The following is a 21,657-nucleotide window of genomic DNA, read 5'->3' on the forward strand; positions in this document are numbered from 1 at the left end:
CACCAATGATCTTGATTACAATTGGAGAATTTCTCTTGGCCTTATGACCGGAGGCCTCAAAAATTGTTCCACAGGCTCATCAGCTGTGTTTGAAAAGGGTCCATCATTAATGGCCTTGCAATGCTGCTGCCAGCCCTAAGGAGTACCTAGCACCCCCATGTCCAACTTCATTACAGAAAACGGTATGGAGATGTAATGGGGTTTACACCTAAGCGGCCTGATGCCCGTGCTTCCACTCTGGGGCATGTGAGACGGAAATAGCGCTGGGCCAATCATGTGGCAACAATTATCTATCGTCACTCTGATTCTGTACTGAGGTAACTCGGCAGTGGTCCACTGGCTTCAATTGTAGAAGATGCCTGAATTCCATGACGCTACAGCTCATCCAGGTCAAAATGATTACTTGGTCCTCTCCACGTTGAAGAATAGTACAGAGAGTCCTATTGATCAAGGACAACGATCTTGACAGGTGTCCACGAGTGATACCTCCTGAAGGTGGCTGTTATGGGTCTACGATCATTACTTTACCTGAATCGCAACTGGACGATCCTAGGACGGAGCAACATGCCGAAAAGAATGAAAACGTCATAAATTACGGAACGTGGAAAGATGTTGTAATGACTCTATGGGGGTATGCAGTTGAAACCGAGTCTGAGCCGAGGCCTACCGAGGGGGTATCCCGCGGGCCGGTGCCAAGCCCAACCAGAACTCACGCCAATCAAAAGCGAGTACTGCGAGAAAATCCCTCTTTATGGACAGAGGCGGAAATTTCGAGACAGTTGACCCGCTTCCAAAGGCCTAAAACTTTTTGCATCGTTCCGTATATCGGTGATAACGATTTGTGACCATCTTGTGAATAGTGTCCAGACTACACTAGGTCTACAGATATTCAAGATGGGAGCTTTGAGGAAGATCAAAACAAAGCGCAGAACAAGGTATGATATACAGGGACACACTCATCGCGTTCGTCGGTACACTTGAAGAACCGATAGCTCTAACATCATTCGTCTCTGTAGGGACTACGATCAGGTCCGAGCGGACATTGATTCTCCCAGGCACCTTACGCAGTATAAAGCCACCAAGGACGCGGAGGATCTTCCAGGTCTGGGAAAGCACTATTGCGTTGAATGTTCGAAATGGTTTGAGAGCGAATACAACCTGGTCGCCCATACCAAGGGCAAAAACCACAAAAGAAGGTCGGTAATCGTAAACGGCGCGAACGCCTTCTTGGACCGATCACAACTGACTGAGGGATGCTTGGACAGATTGCGGATGCTGCGTGAGGAGCCTCATTCACAGAAAATCGCAGAGGCTGCTGTCGGTCTGGGTACCGACAGTGGGTTGCGACAGCAGGAAACGGTCGTTGATATGGAGGACTAGACAGCCCATAGCCTAACGGTCATCCTCCACAAAGAACAACCTTCGATAGACACACTATCTTCGACCCTGTGTCCAGGCTGCAAACTCGGCAACAAACTCTGCACGACTGGATTACACCTTCAGGTTATTGTCGCTTGAAGTGAAGGCAACAGCGAAGCTCTTTCGTCCAATCAGCAACTAGGCTAGTCTGAACCGCTCATGAAACCACATGTTCCGAACTTCGCCAGTTATTGGCGATTCCAAAACCGAGCAAACCAATTCCGGTTTGCGGTGACCTTCAAATCGCCGATTTTCGGCCCTCTACTAGCATTGGCCCACATTTACTTGGGTCTTACAGAGTATTATGATAAATTATTTACTAGCTGCAATAAATACCAGATACAGCAATATAGTCTACAAGTTGGATCTTAAACACAACAAATGTGCCTTCTAATATATACTTTCAGTAACTCCAGCAACACAGCTCTGTGTCTGATCGCACGGACGGTTTAGATATTTCATGAGCCATTCGTATGTTGCCCACTGTTGCGCATGATTAGCAAATGCCACTTGGTGATGATGACACTGTTGAGGACACATACCTGGACAGCGTTCACTATGAAAGCTCTCAAGCTACAAATTCCCAGGCCTCGATAAAAGGCTTTTAACCCTTCGGATCGATACGCGGCTTTGGCGATCTGGTAGGAGTTCAGCATGTGTGGGTTGCTCTGTAAATGTATCAGTGGGCGGGACTCGGGTGCTGTTGCAATTGTCTGCGCTTGCAGTCTCGTCTTAATCATATCCAGCGGGTAGACAGAAGCCCATGTGGTCACTCCAGCAATGCCTCCGCAAAGAAGTACTTTTAGAGCAGTTTCATGTGGGTTATCATTTTCGGAGGCCATAAGACGTTTGCAGTACTCGTAAGACCAGAAACTGTGGGTGGCATAGGTAAATAAACGTCTGACTAGAACTGGCGGGGAAAGATCTGGGGGAAGCATTGTGCATACTAAAATCCGTAGCCAATCGAGTCTCTGGCGCAAGTAATCACTCCTCCGAAGTAGAGACCCGTCAATCCTCGGGTCCGAAAGATGTCCTTGGCGACTGTCCACGAAGAGATCCCAGGGCGGGGGTCAAGTTGCGCTCGGCATTTGATGAACTCTGTGGGAGATGAGACCGTCCAGCTGGCCACTCCGCCAGCAGCACCAGCAAGCCAGATTTTGTAAAGCGAAACGCCGAAAGGGTTTGTGGGATCCTTTACCGAATCATCCATAAACATCAATGAACGATTGTAGGCGACAAATAGAAGCGCATTAAGCGCTCCATATCCCAGTATGGGAGCAGCAGCACCTACAGAATACCTATGTCAGTGCTTATGTCAGGTTCCTACATCGTGAGAGGGCCAACCAACCTCGCGCAAGGGAGCTCACATTCTCAAAGGAGACTATGTTCCGGCTTGTTGATCCAGCTGCATCAGCCCCGCCAGCTTGTAATCGAACTTTGACAACATCTAGAGGGTTGCCGATTATGATTCCAATGGCCCCACTGAGGTATCCCGCCCAAAAGTCCGACGACATTGAGAACAATTTCTCAAGGTCGAGAGCTTGAGCAGTGGCTACCTACATCGTTGCCTTGGATTAATCTTACCATGGCTAATGGTGGCGGGGTCGGCTACAATATCTGCACGTGATTGCGTGCTACTTTGGTGTTCAGTCAAACGGCGGAGACGCGCCAAGTATTACGGACAACGCGTCGAGCGGCAATCACCACATCGAGCAACCTTGATTGATGACCGCAGACAGCGACAGCGCAACCCAAGAAGCCACTCGAAAACCTGATCTTCTATAGGGGAAGCCATCGATGTCAGTACCTCCTTGGCTCTTTACGTCCCGGTGAGCTTCACTGACATAAAATAGGTATCGCCCGCGACCAGCCGTAGGAATCGAAGGTGGAAACACCCCGTTATCCAAGCCACTACGGAAAAGCGTATCATCCAACTCGTTAGACCGTCTTTCAAAGCCCTTTAAATGTCCGGGAACTGCCACCCCTACGCGAACTTCAGATAAGCCTGCGAGAAAACGAAGAAAAGTCAACTATGCGGGAGCAGATGGAGAGGTGGAGGACAACACCGTCAAGCCATGGACCAACGAAGAACGTCTTGCTCTTGCGACGAGAGACGCGAATAAATTCCCCGTCTTCAGAGTCAAGGACAAAGAAACCACTTTCAAGCAAAGATTTCGGATCCCTTTGATCAATAAGTCCTCTGATGAATATAATCCTTCGAGACCAGCTCCCACTTTGGGAATGAGGCAAGGTGCCACTTTTGTTGTTAAACCACTACATGATCCCAGTGGAGAATTTGCGATAGTTCTATATGATCCGACCGTCGACAATATTGATGAGCCACCGGAATCGAAGCCCGAAGACAAGGATACCCAGGAAACTAAAGCCAAGCTGGATGAGCCGCTGATGCACAAGAGCCTAGCAGATATACTCGGGCTGAAGAAAAAAGTTGAATCTCGTCCTAAGGTTCCAGTGGTCATAGATCCCAGACTGGCGAAAGTTCTGAGGCCGCATCAAGTGGAAGGTGTAAAGGTAATGATCCTCTCTACATCCACGCGAACACGGATCCCAGAAACTGACCCGTCTTTTCCGCAAGTTTCTTTATCGCTGTACAACCGGTATGATAGATAAAAATGCGAATGGTTGCATTATGGCCGATGGTATGGGATTGGGGAAGACTGTATGTCGCACCTTCTTTCGGTATATGGATCAAGCCTAACATTGACAGCTTCAATGCATTTCCCTGATGTGGACACTTCTGAAGCAATCACCAGAAGCAGGAAAGACGACAATTCAGAAATGTATTATTGCTTGTCCCTCCAGTCTGGTTGGAAATTGGGCCAACGAACTCGGTAAGTCAGAAGCCCCTTGCGTCATTCGCTTATATTAATATGGGTAGTGAAATGGCTGGGAAAGGATGCAATAACGCCATTCGCGATAGACGGCAAAGCCTCGAAGGCGGAACTCACCTCCCAAATAAAGCAATGGGCAATCGCATCCGGGCGGGCCGTAGTCAGGCCTGTTCTCATAGTTTCTTACGAAACTCTTCGAATGTATGTCGATGCATTAAAAGACAGTCCAATTGGGCTTCTTTTGTGCGATGAAGGCCATCGACTCAAGAACAAAGACAGTTTAACATGGACTGCTTTGAACAGTCTGAATGTGACTCGCCGTGTGATTTTGTCTGGTACCCCCATTCAGAATGATCTCTCGGAGTATTTCGCTCTGCTTCATTTTGCCAACCCCAATCTGCTGGGCTCGCAAAACGAGTTTCGAAAGAGATTCGAAATACCTATTCTAAAAGGACGAGACGCCGCAGGAACAGAGGAAGATCGGAAGAAAGGCGACGAGCGCTTGGCAGAGTTGTCAGGTATTGTGAACAAATTCATCATTCGCCGGACGAACGATATTTTGTCGAAGTATCTACCGATCAAATACGAGCATGTTGTCTTCTGCAATCTTTCCCGATTTCAACTTGATCTCTACAACCATTTCATTCAAAGCCCCGAGATCAAGAGCTTACTTAGGGGAAAGGGAAGTCAACCTCTCAAGGCCATTGGAATATTGAAAAAGCTATGCAATCATCCGGATTTACTAGATCTCACTAGAGATCTTCCAGGTTGCGAACACACGTTTCCCGATGACTATGTTCCACCTGAAGCTAGAGGTCGAGACAGAGATGTCAGATCTTGGTACTCGGGAAAGATGATGGTTCTTGATCGTATGCTGGCTCGTATCCGTCAGGATACCAATGACAAGATTGTTCTCATCAGCAATTATACCCAAACTCTCGACTTGTTCGAGAAACTCTGCCGATCGAGAGGCTATGGCTCGTTGAGGCTGGACGGTACTATGAACATCAACAAGCGGCAAAAGCTCGTCGACAAATTCAACAATCCAGACGGTGAGGAATTCGTGTTCCTTCTAAGCAGCAAGGCCGGAGGCTGTGGATTAAATCTGATCGGCGCAAACCGCCTTGTGCTGTTCGATCCAGATTGGAATCCTGCTGCAGACCAGCAGGCCTTGGCTCGAGTTTGGCGTGACGGACAAAAGAAAGATTGTTTTGTTTATCGTTTCATTGCAACTGGGTCGATTGAGGAAAAGATCTTCCAACGTCAATCCCACAAGCAATCACTCTCGTCATGCGTCGTGGATTCGGCTGAAGACGTTGAGCGACATTTCTCGCTGGAGTCCCTCCGCGAGCTGTTCCAGTTCAAGCCAGAAACGCGAAGTGACACTCATGACACGTTCAAATGTAAGCGATGCAGACCGGACGGAACGCAGCACATTAAGGCTCCAGCCATGTTGTACGGCGACACCAGTTCCTGGAATCATTTTGTGAATGATGGTGAGAAGGGCCAGCTCAGTAAGATCCAAGATCTACTGATACGCCAGGAGACTGGTGAAAAGGATGTGTCCGCCGTCTTCCAATATATTAGTCATTAAGGCCTACTGTCATGCCGATTCTCGCTTGCAGCCTTGACGACCTTCATGTTAAATTTGGAGTTTTGGGGGTCATCTTGATGCCCTGTTATGGTCATCGCGATTAGAGCGATCAGGTACTCAACGTAACTTGGAACACCATAAGTGATAAGACATAGAGATATAGTTGAATACATTTTCCCGCGGATGCATATATAAGTCTTACGTTGAGACTGTACGTCAAGGATTTGTTGTACCGCTACCTCTCTAGACTCGAGCATCTATGGTCGGCGCTAAGGTCTGTCTTTGATGGTTGACAACTACGTCACTTCACGTCCACTAACATACCCCCATCAACTCTGCCAACGCATCTACGCTGAAGTGCTCCCCACATTGCTATCGCAACGGCCAGGAGCGCGTAAGCAGCCGACTTAGCAGTTTCGCCGCCCTATTTGGCTCTGGCCGTGCAGAGGGTGCAGTCTGGTATTGATGGTTTTTCATAGCTACAGGTTGTTGAGCTCAAGTCCCCGATTCACCGCCAAAGTCTAGCCAGAATTCGTCCCTCCACCATGAGCACTATTTAACAGAAAATCGAGAGTCGAGAACTCATCAAATCTATGTTTATTTGAGCTATGGATCATTCGATTCAGCGCCTGCTGAATGACAAGCTCTATGATCGCAGAAAACAGGGAGCTCTAGAGTACGGTTGACCGATTGTCTCCAGGAAAGTCTTTGACCGACAGGACACTGATTAACCATATTCAGGCTCGAGAAAGTCGTTCGCAATGCTGTTTTCCGAGGAGATCATGAAGAGATCCAGAAGATTGTCGATCAGCTTTGTCATGATTACGCCTACGCCGTACATCAGCCGCATGCGAGAAATGGTGGTTTGATCGGGTTAGCTGCGGCTTCAATAGCGCTTGGATCCGTGAGTCTGTTGGATAGGTTGCAATGATATCGCTGGTGCTGAGACTGGACTGAATCAGGAGGGTGTTGCGCCCTATCTAAAGGAGATTGTGCCACCGGTTCTTGCTTGCTTTTCCGACCAAGATGCCAGAGTTCGATACTACGCATGCGAGAGCATGTACAACATTGCGAAAGTCGCAAAGGGGGAGGTCCTTCTTTTTTTCAATGACATATTTGACGCTCTGAGCAAAGTAGGTCGTCCCTAGCTATTTTCGTTTTTCCTTGCGTACAACTGCCATGGTCTAATCTCGATTTCAGTTAGCTTCCGATTCTGAACTTTCTGTGAAAAACGGTGCGGAGCTTCTCGATCGACTCGTCAAGGACATTGTTTCGGAATCTGCTGCCTCCTACATATCAGTTTTGCAATTATCAGAGAAGCATACGGCAGACCCTGATGCGCAGGAAGAGGTCGAGCTTCCCACTGCGTTTTCGTTGGCCAAGTTCATACCCTTGCTGAAGGAACGGATACACGTCATCAGTCCATCCACGCGCACTTTCTTGGTGTCATGGTTGACCTTACTGGATACCATTCCCGACCTGGAACTTGTGTCATATCTGCCGGAATTCTTGGGAGGATTAATTGAGTTCCTTGGTGACCCGAACAGAGACGTCAATGTCACCACTCAGACTCTTCTCGACAGGTTTTTGTCCGAAATCAAGAGGATTGCACGCCTCAAGAAAGGCATAGAAGAGAGTCGCAAAGAGCAAGGAAGCGACAACAGACAGTCGGCCGCGAGTGATAGTGTCAGCACTACTACTGATCACACAGTGGCTGTGGACACTGAACGCAGTGAAAATGCTATCGAGGACTCCGAGCCCGAGTCAGACCTTGAAGAAAATGACTTGCAGGCTGACGGAGACTGGATCCCAGGGCAAGATGTTCACATCGACTATCCCAAGATTCTGGACATCCTTGTGGGGTTTGTCGATACCTCATTCGGTAAGCAACCTGAGTGGTGCATTATCCCGTAGTCGCATACTAAACACTGAGCCAGATGAGGAGATGCAGTTAACTGCATTACGCTGGATTGACAGCTTCTTCGAGATTAGCCCTGAAGATATCCTCCCCTTCGTCCCGCGTCTCTTGACACAGGTTCTCCCAGCAATGTCTAGCGGTTCAGACCAAGTGCGGCAGGCCGCAAACCGCGTTAACACATCATTGCTTGAGTATATCGTCTCCTTGTCTGAGGATAGCACCGAGGAAACGCGACAGGGTCCTTCCGGGCCAATATCCACCGCAAGCAGAGAGCTTGTGGAGAGAAGAGCATCGACACCAAGTGGTCGTCGATCTGTCGAAGCGTCCACGACTGATTCAAAAAAGCAAGCTTCTCAAGAAGGTCTCTCCAATGAGCAGACTCCTCGTAGCAGTGTGATATCTACACCAATTCCTCCAGCGGATCTGGATTATGCCGCTGCCGTCAACTCGCTGACTTTGCAGTTCCTGAATGAGAACGAAGCCACCAGGGTGGCTGCCCTGTCTTGGTTGATTATGTTGCATCGGAAGGCGCCAAAGAAAGTGGTGGCATTCAACGATGGGACATTCCCTGCACTTCTGAAGACGCTGTCAGACCCTGCGGAAGCTGTTGTCACAAAGGACCTCCAGCTTCTTTCACAGATTTCGAGAAACAGCGATGATAGCTACTTTACATCTTTCATGGTCAATTTGCTTCAGCTGTTCTCTACCGACAGACATCTATTGGAAGTCCGAGGCAATCTGATCATTCGACAACTCTGCATGAATTTAAGCCCAGAGCGCATCTATCGGACTCTGGCAGACTGCCTCGAGAAAGAAGAAGTTAGTATCCTCAGGCATGCAGTGTTTTCAAGTGCTAACTGGTACGTTGCCTAGGACATCGAGTTTGCAAGTATCATGGTACAGAATCTGAATAATAACCTGATCACTGCACCCGAGCTATCAGATCTCAGAAAGAGGCTAAGGAATCTTGACTCCAAGGTAGGACAACCTCTTCCAGTCGACGGCTGCAAGCAGTTACTAATATATCCCGAAAGGAGGGTCAGATGTTCTTCGTCGCTCTGTTCCGGTCATGGTGCCACAACGCTGTTTCTACATTCTCCCTCTGTCTGCTTGCGCAGGCTTATGAACAGGCTTATAACCTTCTTCAAGTCTTGTACGTTTACCATCCCTTCCCCCATCTCTGATGGTGACTAACGTAGAAACCAGTGCTGAGCTTGAGATGACTGTGAATATGTTGATCCAAATTGATAAACTGGTTCAGCTCCTGGAGTCGCCTGTCTTTACCTGTTAGTTTCCCTCCCACCTATATGATTCCTGGAATTTTGAGACTAAGGTACAGCAGATCTTCGTCTCCAGCTCCTCGAACCAGAAAGATATCCGTATCTGTACAAGTGTCTCTACGGAGTTCTGATGCTCCTCCCACAAAGCAGTGCATTTGCTGCGTTGAAGAACCGTCTAAACAGCGTCAGCAATATTGGCCTCCTGCATACCGGCCCTCGACTGTAAGGAAAAATTGTACCTGGTGCAAAGGAACCTGAGCTGACAAAGAACTAGTTCGAACATGGTGTCATCCTCATCATCAGGCTACGAACGCGCCACTGGCAGTCGACTGAAAAGCCGCGAGGAAAACACCATCCGATGGGTCGAACTCCTCGACAAGTTCAAGACCGTCCAGGAGAAATCCCGCCGCGCGCAACGTGCCTCACAACGGCAGTTCGACCAGGACGGCAGCACCGCAGGACTACGAAACCCGTCCCTCACTGCCGCCTTGTCCGCCGCTGCAACAGCCGACAGGGGCAAGGAGCGTGGGCTGCCGGACTCGCCTCGAGGCAGCAGACCGGACATGGGTGGCTCGGGTGGGCGCAATAGCCCCGGAGACTCTGCCATACCTAACCGTGGCTCGCTCCTTAGTGGTACGCAGAGGAATAAGACGGGGCTTCCTAATCTCGGCCGTCTAGGTATTGGGAGCAGAAAGTCCAAGCGTTGAGAGAAACTAGCGTTGTCTGCGCACAACCAGACTGTGTGCTGTTCAACTTTCTAAAGTGCTTCAACATGATGATGCGATTTGCGCTTCACTGGTTTTCGGCTGTCCGCCTCTTTCTTTCACGCATACCCAATTGTCTGATACGTGGAATGTCGCTGACCCAGAGCGCGTGGTTCGAGAGCCAGACTATATCTATACCCACAGTGATATCCATACAGATGACATTACTATTGTTTACTTGTCTTTTTATTCAGTACTTATGGAAGAGCGACTAGGGTTGGTCAAAGCTCTAGAGTGATTTGACTCAAACTATTCGAGTATAAACCCTATGCACAGTTGTCCAGCGCTCGCCACGGGAGAAAACTCATTCCGTATAAGTCATTGCGATGACTCGCTAATTTCGCATGCACTCACGTATAATGAAGTAGAAAAGGAGGATAGAAAGTCGAAAATCGAAAAGTCGAAGAAAGCGGAGGCCCAAGTCAAATCTCCAAGAGAAGGAAAGAAGATCATAATATGGTTGACAGGGAGGTAGGCCAAGTGGTAAATCGGTATAAAAGTCAAGTCATTCAACAAGGGTGACCAAGTCCATTGACTTGCACCTAAAATGATCACAGATCACGATTGGGAGGGAAGTAAGGGCGCCTGTCTTCTAGGTCGCTTCGGGGCGGGCCGTCTGTCCCCATAGAAGAACGCGCGAGAAAATCGAACAGCAAGCATTCATATGTGATCGGAAACGTCATCATATCCTCCGCACAAACATAATGCTGAGAATATACAAGGGCAAATGGAAAGAAGTGGAAAAGAAGAGAAAATTCGGCGTCAGATCGGTTCGTTACCGCCATCGCGACTCGGAACCGGAACCACCCCAGGTTGAAGTCTTCCAGTAACTTCCTGTTGAATGCTTGGAGACGGTTCCTGTTGGCGAGTTCGAGCCATTGGAATAGACATATTCGCCGTCGACGTATTGGACGCCGGAGAAGGTGCTGCGGTGCTTGCGACGGGCATAGCGCTGCTCTAATCTGTAGAGCTCGATCTCTGCGATTGGGTTGTTAGGAGACACCTTAAGTTCGTGGTTGTGTTCAGAGGGATATGGAATTGCTATTCGATAGCAGCGAGGATTTGAATGGACTTACTTGCTTGCAACTTCTCGATGAAACCCATTGTGTCTCAGAGGGACTCGGCTTTGAGTATTTATCAATCACAAAGAACCGGAGATTAATGCGGTATTGAAACTCAAGAGGGGCCCACGGCTGTGATGGTGCCGTTCGCAAGGTATATGTATAAATAAAAAGAGGTAGATTTATAAATCAAACTTAAGAGGTTGAAGTCAATTGAGAAAGAAGACAGTACCTCTCAGGGGAAGGCTGAGAGAGAAAGTAAGATGAAGAAAAGAGGGGGAAACGGCGATAGGACGGAATCAAAGAACCCTGGGGAAAGGCTAAACGGGTCGTGGCGCGAAAAGTCTCTTTCAATAAAGGATGTCGAATCGTCAAGATAGCCAACCCGATAGGACGGTAGGTATCTGATTAATCGTCGAGCCGACGTGATAGTAAGGATATATGAATGATAGTGGGCTCGATAGTCTAGTGCCAAAAAGAGCGATGGCTGGTTGATAGTATGCTGGACGGGGAGTATGGCAGATGCAAAGAATGTGGGAAGCAATACAATTGGTGGTTGAGTGCACGGCTAGCCACAAGGAAGTATGTAGCAAATCAACTATGGGCAATGAAAGACAAATTAAAAGAGGGGAGTATTGCTGTAGTCCAGAGAGTTGTAATACTCCGTGGAAGAGCACAAGAGAATGGCATGCGATCAGATGGAAGCAGAGGGAAAGGGGAGTTTGTGAACAGGAGTGAGGAGTAGACACGATTCTCCATAGTAGACACTAGTCAGGAGCAGTACTAGTCACTCGATACTACTTAGTCAAGCCACGGCTGCCCGGACTACGTGCAAAGAACAGGGCACTGTACCTGACTTAGTGAGTGTCTACTGTGAGTTAAACCAGCATGAGCCTAGTAAATCCAGAAGAGTAATTTCTAGTGTGGAGTTCGTTATGGAAAGTTAGTGAAAATACGTGGCTCGAGGGAAAATGACGCGGGGCTAGTCCTGAAATGGACTAGCCAGGGGTCTCAGTCCCACTTTCACTTGGTCCCGCTTGCCCATTTTGGGCGTAGTTCATGGCCCGCGAACCCGCCCAAGGCCCCGACGCGCTTCCCAAGTCCTTCCAGCCTGACTTCTCGGCCAGTCTGGCTGATTTCTGGCGTTCTCTTTGGTGTCTTTGGTGCGATGGACCCAAATAGTGCGACGAACATCCTCCGTATCGTATGAAACCATGCGGGATATTGAGCCGAGCGGGAATAAGTGCGTTGGACTTGGTGGTCTAAAAACCATGTGGCGCGCACGGATGGAAAGAGGGAAAGATAGCGACATAGCGAGAATTCATCTAAGAGCTCATCTATCTCGTACATTAGACTGACAACCGTCTTCTTCTCATAAGATTCTTTTAGTGGTTATGAGCCCATCACCATTGACAGCACCCAGGCAAGAATTTTTGGTTTGCTGCGGAGTATAGTAACGTTGTCCAGTGTTTTCTGTGGATTACATACTCGATCCCCATGCTGGCTGGGATATGAACGGACTTACCTGCTTCAGCGCCCAAGACACTCGTTCTGTACAATTTGTTATGGTGGCTAAGTCAATCTAGCAAAATCCTTTTTGCGAAATCTCACTCTGGATGAAGCTGCGTCCTCAACGGAATTGATCGGTTTGTAAACTTGTATAATGTTTACATACGCTTCGCTCGGAGAAAAGCGAGCTCGATCAAGAGTTTCGTACCCTCGTCTAGTTTAGACAATCATATACGCACGTAGTACAGTCGCATCAATGCAGAATTATATATGTACATCGATTGACCCAATCGACAATATTCAATCGAAGGTTGAGGCAGTATTTTACTATTGTTGCGCTTTTGGCCCAGGCGCCATATCCCTTTCTTTTGGCTCCACATCATCACGCTCAGTCTCCCGTTCAAGCTCGAGATCTTGTGCCAGAGACATTTCTTGGGCTGCACAATCCATCATTAGCTCCAGTTCAACCCGTATGTCCATATTCCTGCCGAGTATACTCACCATTCCACAGCTCAGCATAAATGCCATTCAGATCCAACAATTCTCGGTGGGATCCCATTTCTGCCACACGTCCATCCTTGAGGACGAGGATCTGGTCGCTGTCATAGATAGTTCGCAGTCGGTGCGCCACGAACACGCTGGTGCGTTTCTTTTCTTTCAAAATGCTGTTGATGTTTTGCAACAATGCCTGTTCCGTGTATGTGTCGAGGGCAGAGGTCTGTATTCTTTCAGTCAGCGATTTCATACCGCAAAACCAAACTTGGGTCCTCGCATATCATACCGCTTCGTCAAAGAACAATAGCTCCGGATCCTTCAGAATCAGGCGAGAGATGGCTAATCGTTGCTTCTCACCCCCTGAAATCATCATACCTCTTTCTCCCACCGCCGTCTGATACCCTTCGGGCAATTTCTGAATCAAACCATCAATGCGTGCTCGTTGAGCGGCCTTGCGCACTTCCTCATCGGTTGCATCGATTCTTCCATAACGGATATTATGGGCAATGGTGTCATTGAACAATGGCGTATCCTGCGGCACAACTCCAATCGCTTTGCGCAAGCTCTCAAGAGATATATCACGCACATCTTGATCATCAATCAGAATTCGACCCTCCTGGACATCATAGAATCGGAATAAGAGTCTCAGGATAGTGGACTTGCCGCATCCACTAGGGCCCACGATAGCAAACTTCTGTCCTGCAGGAATTGTAAAGCTAGCGTTCTTGAGGATGGGACGGTCGGGGTGATAGCCGAAGGTCACATTTTCAAACTTGATCTCTCCTCCTTTGTGGAGCTGGAGCGGTTTGGCGTTGGGCTTCTCCTTGATGTTGACGTTGACCTTTTGCAAATTGAACAGCGTCTCCATATCTAGCAAAGACTGACGGAGTTCACGATACACTGATCCGAGGAAATTAAGTGGCACTGAAAGCTGAAAGACCAGCTGATTGACCATAACCAGGTCGCCAACCGTCAAGTTTCCGTTGGCGACTCCGTTGGCAGCAAGATACATCATTGCGGCCAGTGCGCTCGAGAATATCATATTTTGGCCGGAATTCAGAAAGGCAAGAGACGTCGTCACTTTGATGGAGGCATCCTCATAAGCCTTGAGTGCCTTATCGTAGCGCGCCACCTGATACTGTTCATTATTGAAGTACTTGACAGCTTCGTAGTTGATCAGAGAATCGACAGCCACCGTCGCTCCACGGTTATCAGCTGCATTAGCCTGTTTTCGAAATTTGGTTCGCCAGGCAGTAGTTGTGATGGTGAAGGCAGTGTATGCGACCATCGTTGCCGATGTGATCGCAGCAAATTGGAATCCGTATTGGTATGTCTAGCATTATTAGTCGCCGGGCAGTCCTGCCTACGATCGATAACTGCGACTTACCAGGATACCGCAAACGAGCGAGATTTCCAGAGCAGTAGGTACCACATGGAAAACCATGGACGTCAGCAAGAAGCTGATGCCTTTCGTTCCACGATCAATTGCCCTTGTTAATCCACCAGTCTGGCGGCTGAGGTGGAAGTTGAGATCCAGCCGCAGCAAATGCTCAAAGACATTCCGCGCAACCCTGCGGATTGCTTTCTGGGCCACGCTCGCGAAGACAGCGTTGCGAAGCTCTTGAAATAGAGTAGCCCCGATTCGGGTAGCTCCATCTAAAAAGTGATTTTTGTTAGACTTTATTGTATAGTTACCCGCCAAGCAGCTATCGCTTACATGCAATAATCATTGAACCAGCCACGGTGTATGCTGTTCCGCCGACAGTCGCAAAGTCGATGTTCATCGAATCCACGATGCTTTTGAAATAGAAGGGAACTTCCACGTTCAAGATCTAGGTCCCCTTTGTGAGCTGCCTCTTGATGATTTTGTCCTTCAATGGCCTCTTACCTTTGCTCCAACCAACAAAGAGAGCGCAGTTCCGACACGAAGTTTGGTCCCCCAGTCATCCTGCATTATACAAAATCAATACCCATGTATTGCCAAAAGATAAAGGCCTCACAGTGCCTTACCTTTGGCCAGAGATACTTGGCCATTTCCTTGATGATAGCCCAATCTGCCTTCCTTTGTTCCTTGTTCGCAACCGTCGTCTCGCTGAGCAGGTCTTTCTTCGCGGTCGTCGCATTTCGTGAATCTTTCGGTGGGTTCACACTGGCGGGTGCCGGGGTAGGTATGGGGTCCGCAGTCTTCAATTTCGATGCCGGATCTTTAGGTGCCTCCTTCCTTGACGGGCCGTTGGCTGAGGAGATTGCTTTATACTGTATTCCGTAGCAAGTGGTAGCCCACAGCGCTGTGCGCGGAACGGCGAGACCACCACGGGCGAAGCGCCTGGGGAGACGCAGGCATGGCGATCGAGCTGCTCCGGGCAGCATTATGGCCGTAGATCCTATCTGACGACGGTCTTCACTCCGATGTATTGTCAGGAGACCATCATAGACGTGTGTTCTTGGTTGTAAATAGCTCGCTGGCCATGCAAACCGCCGGGTTCGGAGGTTGAGCTCGGCGGGGACAATCTGCGTTGCTGTGAGGTACTCCCGGATTCAGTTACCCTCTCGGCACGAGACACTACTCTGCTAGATCTAATCAACAACTTTTGCGGGAACTCAAGAAAGACGATAACAAAAAGAAGGAGATCCTGAAGACATGCAGAAGTACGTAATGGCAGAGATAACATCAAAATGTGTTGCTCTGTCGCAATCGCCAATTTGCTTCCGGTAATTACACATGAACGCTGGTATTACAGACAGCGCATTTTCTCCACACTGTGTCTTCAGATCCATAAAGTGCTTATAATCGGTTTATGCTTGATTAGGTAGAAATCAACCGACAGAAGGGAATGAGCATCTATTTCCTGCTGCAAAATCTCAAATCCTAGCTGGAAATAAGAAGGTGAGTGCAGGTTTATCTTGTAACAGCCTTTTTCGCATGTGACATCACAGGATCCCATTAGTGGAGATGTTTTAACATTTGGGGAGGGCACACAACAGTATCCTATGACTTGCTTAGAAGCAATTGAAAGCTGCTCAGTCCATCATCAAGCTCCTAGACATCTACTTAGAGAATCCCCAGCGACATTCGAGTTGACGCTCATAGAAGAGCAACCTCCAAAGGCGGTGTTGGGTTCCAACCAAACGCTTTACCCAATTAGGAATCTTGAAATCCGGGCAATCGAGGAGCGTCACTCACGGCCGGCCCCATAGTCTCACAATCGCTTTTCTGCAATACGTCTAGAAAATTTGCTGTAGGTTCAAGGATGAGTCAACCTTTGAGAGGAGGTGTTCGGACTCTATCCTCCATCCGAGCCGGCCCTCCGCGGGTGCGACGGGATGTTGCATCGCTTCCCCGATTGCAGACAAGATGCGTCCAAATCCGCGCGGCGCCTTCAGAGCGACCAGGAGCAGTTAATGGGGATCAGCTCGCCATTGTCGACACACCAAGCTCGGCAGAATCAGCCGGTATGTGCATATTGAGATGATAGCGCCATTTGCAGTTGTCTTGAGCGCAGACACCCTCGCTAACAGCTTTTGAGACAGATGCGCGATTCGATGTCATTGGCGCACCCTACTCATTGCTCTCAGTTTCGCTTTCCGCTTCACAGAATCTTTACACTCGACGAGGGACACTGGTGGGATTAAGTGGGAAAGCAGACAATGTACGAAGGCGACCTTTGATTTTCCACGCTTTCGTCGAGGTCACCCTGCTGACTGCTCTCGGCTTGATTTGCAGGTAGTTTCGACATTAAGCATTCTCGAGCCTTTCCGGAGAGCCGCCGTTGGCATACCGTTTCTCTACCAGAAGGTCTGGAGCTCTAAGGCATCATGCGCAAACGAGTCATTGCTGAAATCGGGCTAGGTATCGTCGGCGAGTCCAGTAACGGCGTTGGTCTCCGTTCGATCCCCTGTCACCTCTTTCGCGGTTGTCCGCCTCGATGGCTCGGTGGACTGGATGATTGCTCAAAGACGAGCGTTGCTCGCCTGGACTGGTCGCACTCTCACTGTCCGGCCAACGATCAACACGGACCTGGTCCGCTAACCCTATATTATCTATGCGGGAAGACTGTGCTAACTTGAGCAGAGCTTGGCCCACTGGGGTAGTTCAGAGGTGACGGGACGAGGGCTGCTGGCACTGGTTGGCGCCGGCCAATTATATTCAGTCGAGTTGAAGGCCGGGGAACAATACATTGTACACCCCAGGTATGCATGTTTCTCATCTTTGGACGCCTGTAGTTCTAACACATAGTAGTAATGTGGTGGCCTACACCATGACCTCCAACCCACCACGCCCATACCGTTTCAAGTCGACAACACTGAAATTCCAGGTTCCAGGCCTCAAGAGCCTGCCGAATTTCTTCCAGAACTCCAAGTTCATTCGGGACATGGCAGACTCAAACACATGGAAGACGACAATGAAAATACTGCACAAGGTTCGCACATGGTCGCGAATGACCATCTGGGGAGATAGGGTATGAGCCACCTGCAATCGTCTTGACTTCATGAACTAACTGTACATGTGACCAGCTTTTCCTCCAATTCGACGGCCCTACAAAAATCCTCTTGCAAACCCGTGGACCTCGTATCAATGATATCATGTCTGCCCGTGAAATCAACGAAATCGCGGATACGCCAAGAGGATTGACCTTCGACCCTACAAAATCTACTGAACAACCACGGGTAGCTGGGGAGGAATTCAGAAATGTTGCTCATGAGGCTGTCAATGCAGGTCCTGGGCCGTCGCGGACCATTGAGGAACTGGAAAACGAGATGAAAGGGATCAGCCAGAGTATCGCGACGCTCACCAAGGAGGGGAAAGTTATCATTGAAAAGGTTGCGGAGAAGAAGTAAGATGCAGTATTTTTATACGTAAATTCAACAGCGACTCGGGGTTTTTCCATTTTGCAGGTTCGATGTACTATAGAACGAGACAATTATCTTCTCCCGATCTCACGAGCTGTCCTCCGCCTCTAAATGGAGAGGTTTTGATCCTTTTTGTCATTGTGCCATATGCCTACCAGAGCAGATCATGCTTAAGTCAAAAGAGCCAGTAGTCTTAGAACAAAACGCAACATGTATTGGCTTTATTGATCCTGCAAAGGTATGTTCGTAGTGTTCTGAGGCAGGCCGTTCGAGTCCAAGGTGCTTACATATTTCTTCTGGCTGTTGATCCCTTATCATTGGCCATGGCAATGCAACTTAGTACCGAAGTTATCATGAGGTAAGATCCTACCAGGTAGAATCCATCGAAATACTCATCTAAGCTGCCTGCACCTATAGTCATGCTTCTCTGGCTAGTTGCGTACTCATGGCCTGAAGCTTTGACTGTTATTCCTCTGCGTCGAAAGCTTATTGTACAAGTAGGTCAACAACCTGCTTGCCTACAAGTGGATGTCTAATCCAGATTTTACACAGAAAGAGTATGTTTGATGCATATTATTTCACATATGACGTCGATTTCTGATATGTTTCGACGTCTCGACTAGCGAGGCAGGTGCCTCATATATCTGTATTCCAAAGCTGCGGAAAGTATCTTCCCGTGCAGAGTCACGACCCCCCGTCGTGTTCCGCGCTTCACCAAGGACCAGAGCCTGGCCTGCATGGAGACCTTGAGTCCATGTTCGACATATGGCTAGGGGTGGCTGTTTGCAACCATCTGCCGCAACGTGATGCGGATGCTGCGAATGACAATTGGCAAATGACGGGGTCTATCAAAAAATAAAGACCGTCCTCTAATCCTGCTGAGAGTACACCACAAGAATCAGCCAGAACAGATGACCTCACTTGGCAACTGTCCCCGCCTTGCTCGTAAAGGATAGCGAAGCGTACCGGGCGAATCCGGTTCATCTGGGCTCTCTTTACTTGGGCTTTTGGTTCTGGAACGCTTTGAGCGCTTTGGCTGGCAGCTTTCAAAAATATCGTCATCACTGTAATGAGCTAGGCTCTCTTCAGGCTCTTCGTAATCTTCGTCAGATTCAGCAGCTTGTCGTTTTGTGCCTGCACGTGCTGGCTGTTTCTTGATCGACAAGATGCTTCCGAGGCCGTTTCTGTGCGCTGAGGGCGCATGGCCAGTGATCTCGGTAGTCTGCTGCTCGCGCTGCCTGCTCTGAATGCGCTCTTTTAGGGTGGCAATCTTGGTCGCGAGCTTCTCGTTCTTTGGAAAAAATGGGAGCGCCAGCTGATACATTTTCAGGGCCGAAAAGTCCTCCCCTCGCGCCTGATGTTGCTTGCCCATGAGTAGGTACGAAAGTCCCTCGGTTCTGGCATCATCTGTGCCTTCAATCCGCTGCTCCAGTATTTCCAGACGTTTTTGCAGTTGTTCATTCATCTCACAGACTTGACTCTGCTTCGATTGCTCACTGACAGCCCGCGCGGCAAGGATCTCCTCAACTTTCTTCTCGACCATTTCTTCAATCATTGCTGTGGAGATTTCTTCCTGCAGTTTGCTAGGTAGAGATATCTGCGCGATCCGAGTAGTCTTCGATGTTCGGTTCGGGTGTGCTCCGTGAAGATCAGAACTCAAAGAAGGTCTCTTCGGCCCATCAGCTCGTTTGAATTGCGCCGAATTTCTAGAATGGGACTTGTCCGAGTACACGTGGAATGCTTTCACTGGCTTGCCGTCACCAGGTTTTGATGTATCTTTGTTAGTTGGTACAGTCAAGTTGACATTAACAGAGGCTGTCAATGGCCGAAGAGGCTGCCGCTGAGCATTTGCTGTTGAGGCTCGTGCCACCACCCTCGGTGGTCCTTTGAACATAGGCTCATTCTCCACTTCGCGAACTTCGATCTTCTTGGTACGGTTTGCGAAGTTTAGAGAGCTGAGGGTATCTAGGTGATAAGACTTGATTGGCGCGAGGTTGAGGATCATGACGGTCAAGCCATTGTTCTGGCCCAAAGATAATATCCTCGTCATTTTCGACTCACGATATGGAATTCGTTGTTGCTTCTTGCTGATTGCTTCTACGCATTGCGCAAGAACGAAAAGACTTTTGTTAATACTGGCCGATTCAACCATGCGTTCCTTGTCGTTGTCCGTCCGGCGGTTATCCTCTGACCCAGCGAGATCAATAGCAGATGCAGTGCTGATGCGAACCTTGTCACCGGAGCTGATGGTCACCTTCACACACAGAATGGCGTGCGATCGGGATGAATGAGCATTTAACTAAAACTAAGTTAGCCTTGCCTAACATATCCTGGTTTTCGAAGCCATGTCTATTGACCTTTGTTGCAGATGTGGATCTGTTGATATTTGCATGGTCGTACAGGCTCTCGAATTCTTTCAGGCTAGTGCACGGTTTTTCCGTCAAGCCTACGACTACAGTCTTCCCGCCATTGTCCCGAAGAGGCAGCCCTGCTAGTGTCCTCTTCTCTGGGGGTTCGAACAGGTCGAAGACTTTGTCATTGTAGATCTCATAGTAGCTCAAGGCAACCTTGACAGTTGTTTCTCCTTCGCTGTCCTTCTCGATCTTCCTGCTGCGTCTGTATATGCTACTCAGAAGACGCGGAATAACACCTCTCTCCGCCAGGCTTTTACCGCCTCGCATAGTATGTGTTTTCCCCGTTCCGGTGACCCCATATGCAAATATTGTGACATCGAAGCCGTTGAAGAGGTGCTTGACTGTGGGAGAAACTGAAGGGATAACGTCAGTCTATCATGGCGGTCAGACCAGAGGAATGCATGACGAACCCTCGGCATCATACAGCTCTTGTTGCGAGGCATCTGCATCATAAACGGCATTGAACTGGAAAGAGTATTCCTCGTTTTCGTTCTTGGGATTGGGGATCCTGACAACTGTATCTCGGTCCCTCAGTTTTGCAACCGCCGAATTGCCCCGGGTGCTCTTTTGGTCGCCCTTTGGCGGCAAAGTATGACTTGACGGACCAGTGCGAAGAATTACGTCTTGCTCACGCTCCGCTTTCAGAAGTGGCCTAACACGGGCCACAACCCGAACACTCATATTATCTGTTAGGTGCTCGTTCTATCGGGCCTTCTCGTTTGAAATGCAGTTCCCACGCGACTGGAAGTACCGTTGATCGAGATCTGAGTTAATAGTTCGACCGTGTGCGTTCCTCCAATTCAGAATAAACTAGAGGTGACCTCCGGGGTTCTTAGGTTTCGCATAGCAATGAGGCGCTCGAATCACTCCGCGAATGGATGCACGATCAGGGTAGGAAAATATAATCCAAATCAGAGCAAGGTGAAGATACGGTGGACTCGATAAATCAAAGACACAAACCCACAAACTAAAGCCAATGACCCACGATTAGAGCGAGAAAGAAAAGAGCGCTTTAGCGAAATACCCTTCACTGCAAAAATAGACCCGCTAAGCACCTTTGGACTGAGTTGCTGTCAGAGAGGTTACTCACTCGGCCGTGCTCTTGGAAGACAGGCAGGGATGTGCTCACTTGGTGCGATGCTTAGCGGTCAGGCGCTGTTGGCACGGCAACCTCGCACTCATCTTACTAGGACGAGGGTGGATACGGAGCATATCCATGCCAGTGCGATTTGCAGTAAGATAGGGGGTCAATCAGTTGAATCAGGAGTTCGTTTAGTAATGTCTTTTACAAGTAACAAGTGGTTTTCTACTCAATCCGAAAGCAAACATTGGCAACTCAATGATTGCCTACTGCTCATTGATCTTACTTGAGAATCCAGGCATACCTCTATCTCCTGGCCTTCACACAGAACTGAGTAGCAGCTTGTTTCATTTGACCTTTATGTAAGCGCTACGACGCAGGTGCACAAACAAGTAATGGTGGAAATCGAATCCTCAAGT

General features: G+C 48.8%; 8 protein-coding genes across 8 annotated transcripts; 4 read left to right on the plus strand and 4 right to left on the minus strand.

Moving 5' to 3' along the window:
• Positions 1–894: 894 nt before the first annotated feature.
• On the plus strand, positions 895–1,380 carry Aud_004093 (putative C2H2 finger domain protein; the record flags this gene model as incomplete). Its single annotated transcript, XM_043289035.1, has 2 exons — positions 895–935; positions 1,017–1,380. The coding sequence occupies 2 exons, from the start codon at positions 895–897 to the stop codon at positions 1,378–1,380; spliced, it is 405 nt and encodes a 134-aa protein (XP_043144970.1).
• A 429-nt stretch (positions 1,381–1,809) lies between these two features.
• Aud_004094 (putative mitochondrial carrier protein) lies at positions 1,810–2,933 on the minus strand (the record flags this gene model as incomplete). Its single annotated transcript, XM_043289036.1, has 4 exons — positions 1,810–1,902; positions 1,962–2,292; positions 2,367–2,706; positions 2,768–2,933. 4 exons carry the CDS (start codon positions 2,931–2,933, stop codon positions 1,810–1,812), a joined length of 930 nt encoding a protein of 309 aa, XP_043144971.1.
• A 283-nt stretch (positions 2,934–3,216) lies between these two features.
• On the plus strand, positions 3,217–5,865 carry Aud_004095 (DNA-dependent ATPase RAD54; the record flags this gene model as incomplete). The annotated part of the gene is made up of 5 exons (XM_043289037.1): positions 3,217–3,248; positions 3,273–3,951; positions 4,016–4,099; positions 4,148–4,271; positions 4,319–5,865. The coding sequence occupies 5 exons, from the start codon at positions 3,217–3,219 to the stop codon at positions 5,863–5,865; spliced, it is 2,466 nt and encodes an 821-aa protein (XP_043144972.1).
• A 608-nt stretch (positions 5,866–6,473) lies between these two features.
• On the plus strand, positions 6,474–9,770 carry Aud_004096 (VAC14 family protein; the record flags this gene model as incomplete). Its single annotated transcript, XM_043289038.1, has 10 exons — positions 6,474–6,541; positions 6,607–6,769; positions 6,828–6,998; positions 7,066–7,747; positions 7,803–8,602; positions 8,657–8,761; positions 8,818–8,936; positions 8,990–9,069; positions 9,126–9,285; positions 9,338–9,770. 10 exons carry the CDS (start codon positions 6,474–6,476, stop codon positions 9,768–9,770), a joined length of 2,781 nt encoding a protein of 926 aa, XP_043144973.1.
• Positions 9,771–10,602: 832 nt separating this feature from the next.
• On the minus strand, positions 10,603–10,931 carry Aud_004097 (uncharacterized protein; the record flags this gene model as incomplete). Its single annotated transcript, XM_043289039.1, has 2 exons — positions 10,603–10,805; positions 10,904–10,931. The coding sequence occupies 2 exons, from the start codon at positions 10,929–10,931 to the stop codon at positions 10,603–10,605; spliced, it is 231 nt and encodes a 76-aa protein (XP_043144974.1).
• A 1,793-nt stretch (positions 10,932–12,724) lies between these two features.
• Positions 12,725–15,262, minus strand: atm1 (ATP-binding cassette Fe/S cluster precursor transporter ATM1; the record flags this gene model as incomplete). The annotated part of the gene is made up of 7 exons (XM_043289040.1): positions 12,725–12,834; positions 12,899–13,115; positions 13,179–14,225; positions 14,280–14,548; positions 14,610–14,724; positions 14,781–14,840; positions 14,903–15,262. The coding sequence occupies 7 exons, from the start codon at positions 15,260–15,262 to the stop codon at positions 12,725–12,727; spliced, it is 2,178 nt and encodes a 725-aa protein (XP_043144975.1).
• An 881-nt stretch (positions 15,263–16,143) lies between these two features.
• Aud_004099 (AIM24 family protein) lies at positions 16,144–17,731 on the plus strand (the record flags this gene model as incomplete). The annotated part of the gene is made up of 7 exons (XM_043289041.1): positions 16,144–16,345; positions 16,424–16,542; positions 16,617–16,688; positions 16,743–16,913; positions 16,965–17,083; positions 17,133–17,352; positions 17,408–17,731. The coding sequence occupies 7 exons, from the start codon at positions 16,144–16,146 to the stop codon at positions 17,729–17,731; spliced, it is 1,227 nt and encodes a 408-aa protein (XP_043144976.1).
• A 910-nt stretch (positions 17,732–18,641) lies between these two features.
• Positions 18,642–20,838, minus strand: Aud_004100 (kinesin family protein; the record flags this gene model as incomplete). The annotated part of the gene is made up of 3 exons (XM_043289042.1): positions 18,642–20,042; positions 20,101–20,510; positions 20,568–20,838. The coding sequence occupies 3 exons, from the start codon at positions 20,836–20,838 to the stop codon at positions 18,642–18,644; spliced, it is 2,082 nt and encodes a 693-aa protein (XP_043144977.1).
• Positions 20,839–21,657: the final 819 nt, after the last annotated feature.

This window comes from Aspergillus udagawae (assembly GCF_001078395.1).
Source record: "Aspergillus udagawae IFM 46973 DNA, scaffold_3, whole genome shotgun sequence".
NCBI classification, from domain to species: Eukaryota; Fungi; Ascomycota; class Eurotiomycetes; order Eurotiales; family Aspergillaceae; genus Aspergillus; species Aspergillus udagawae.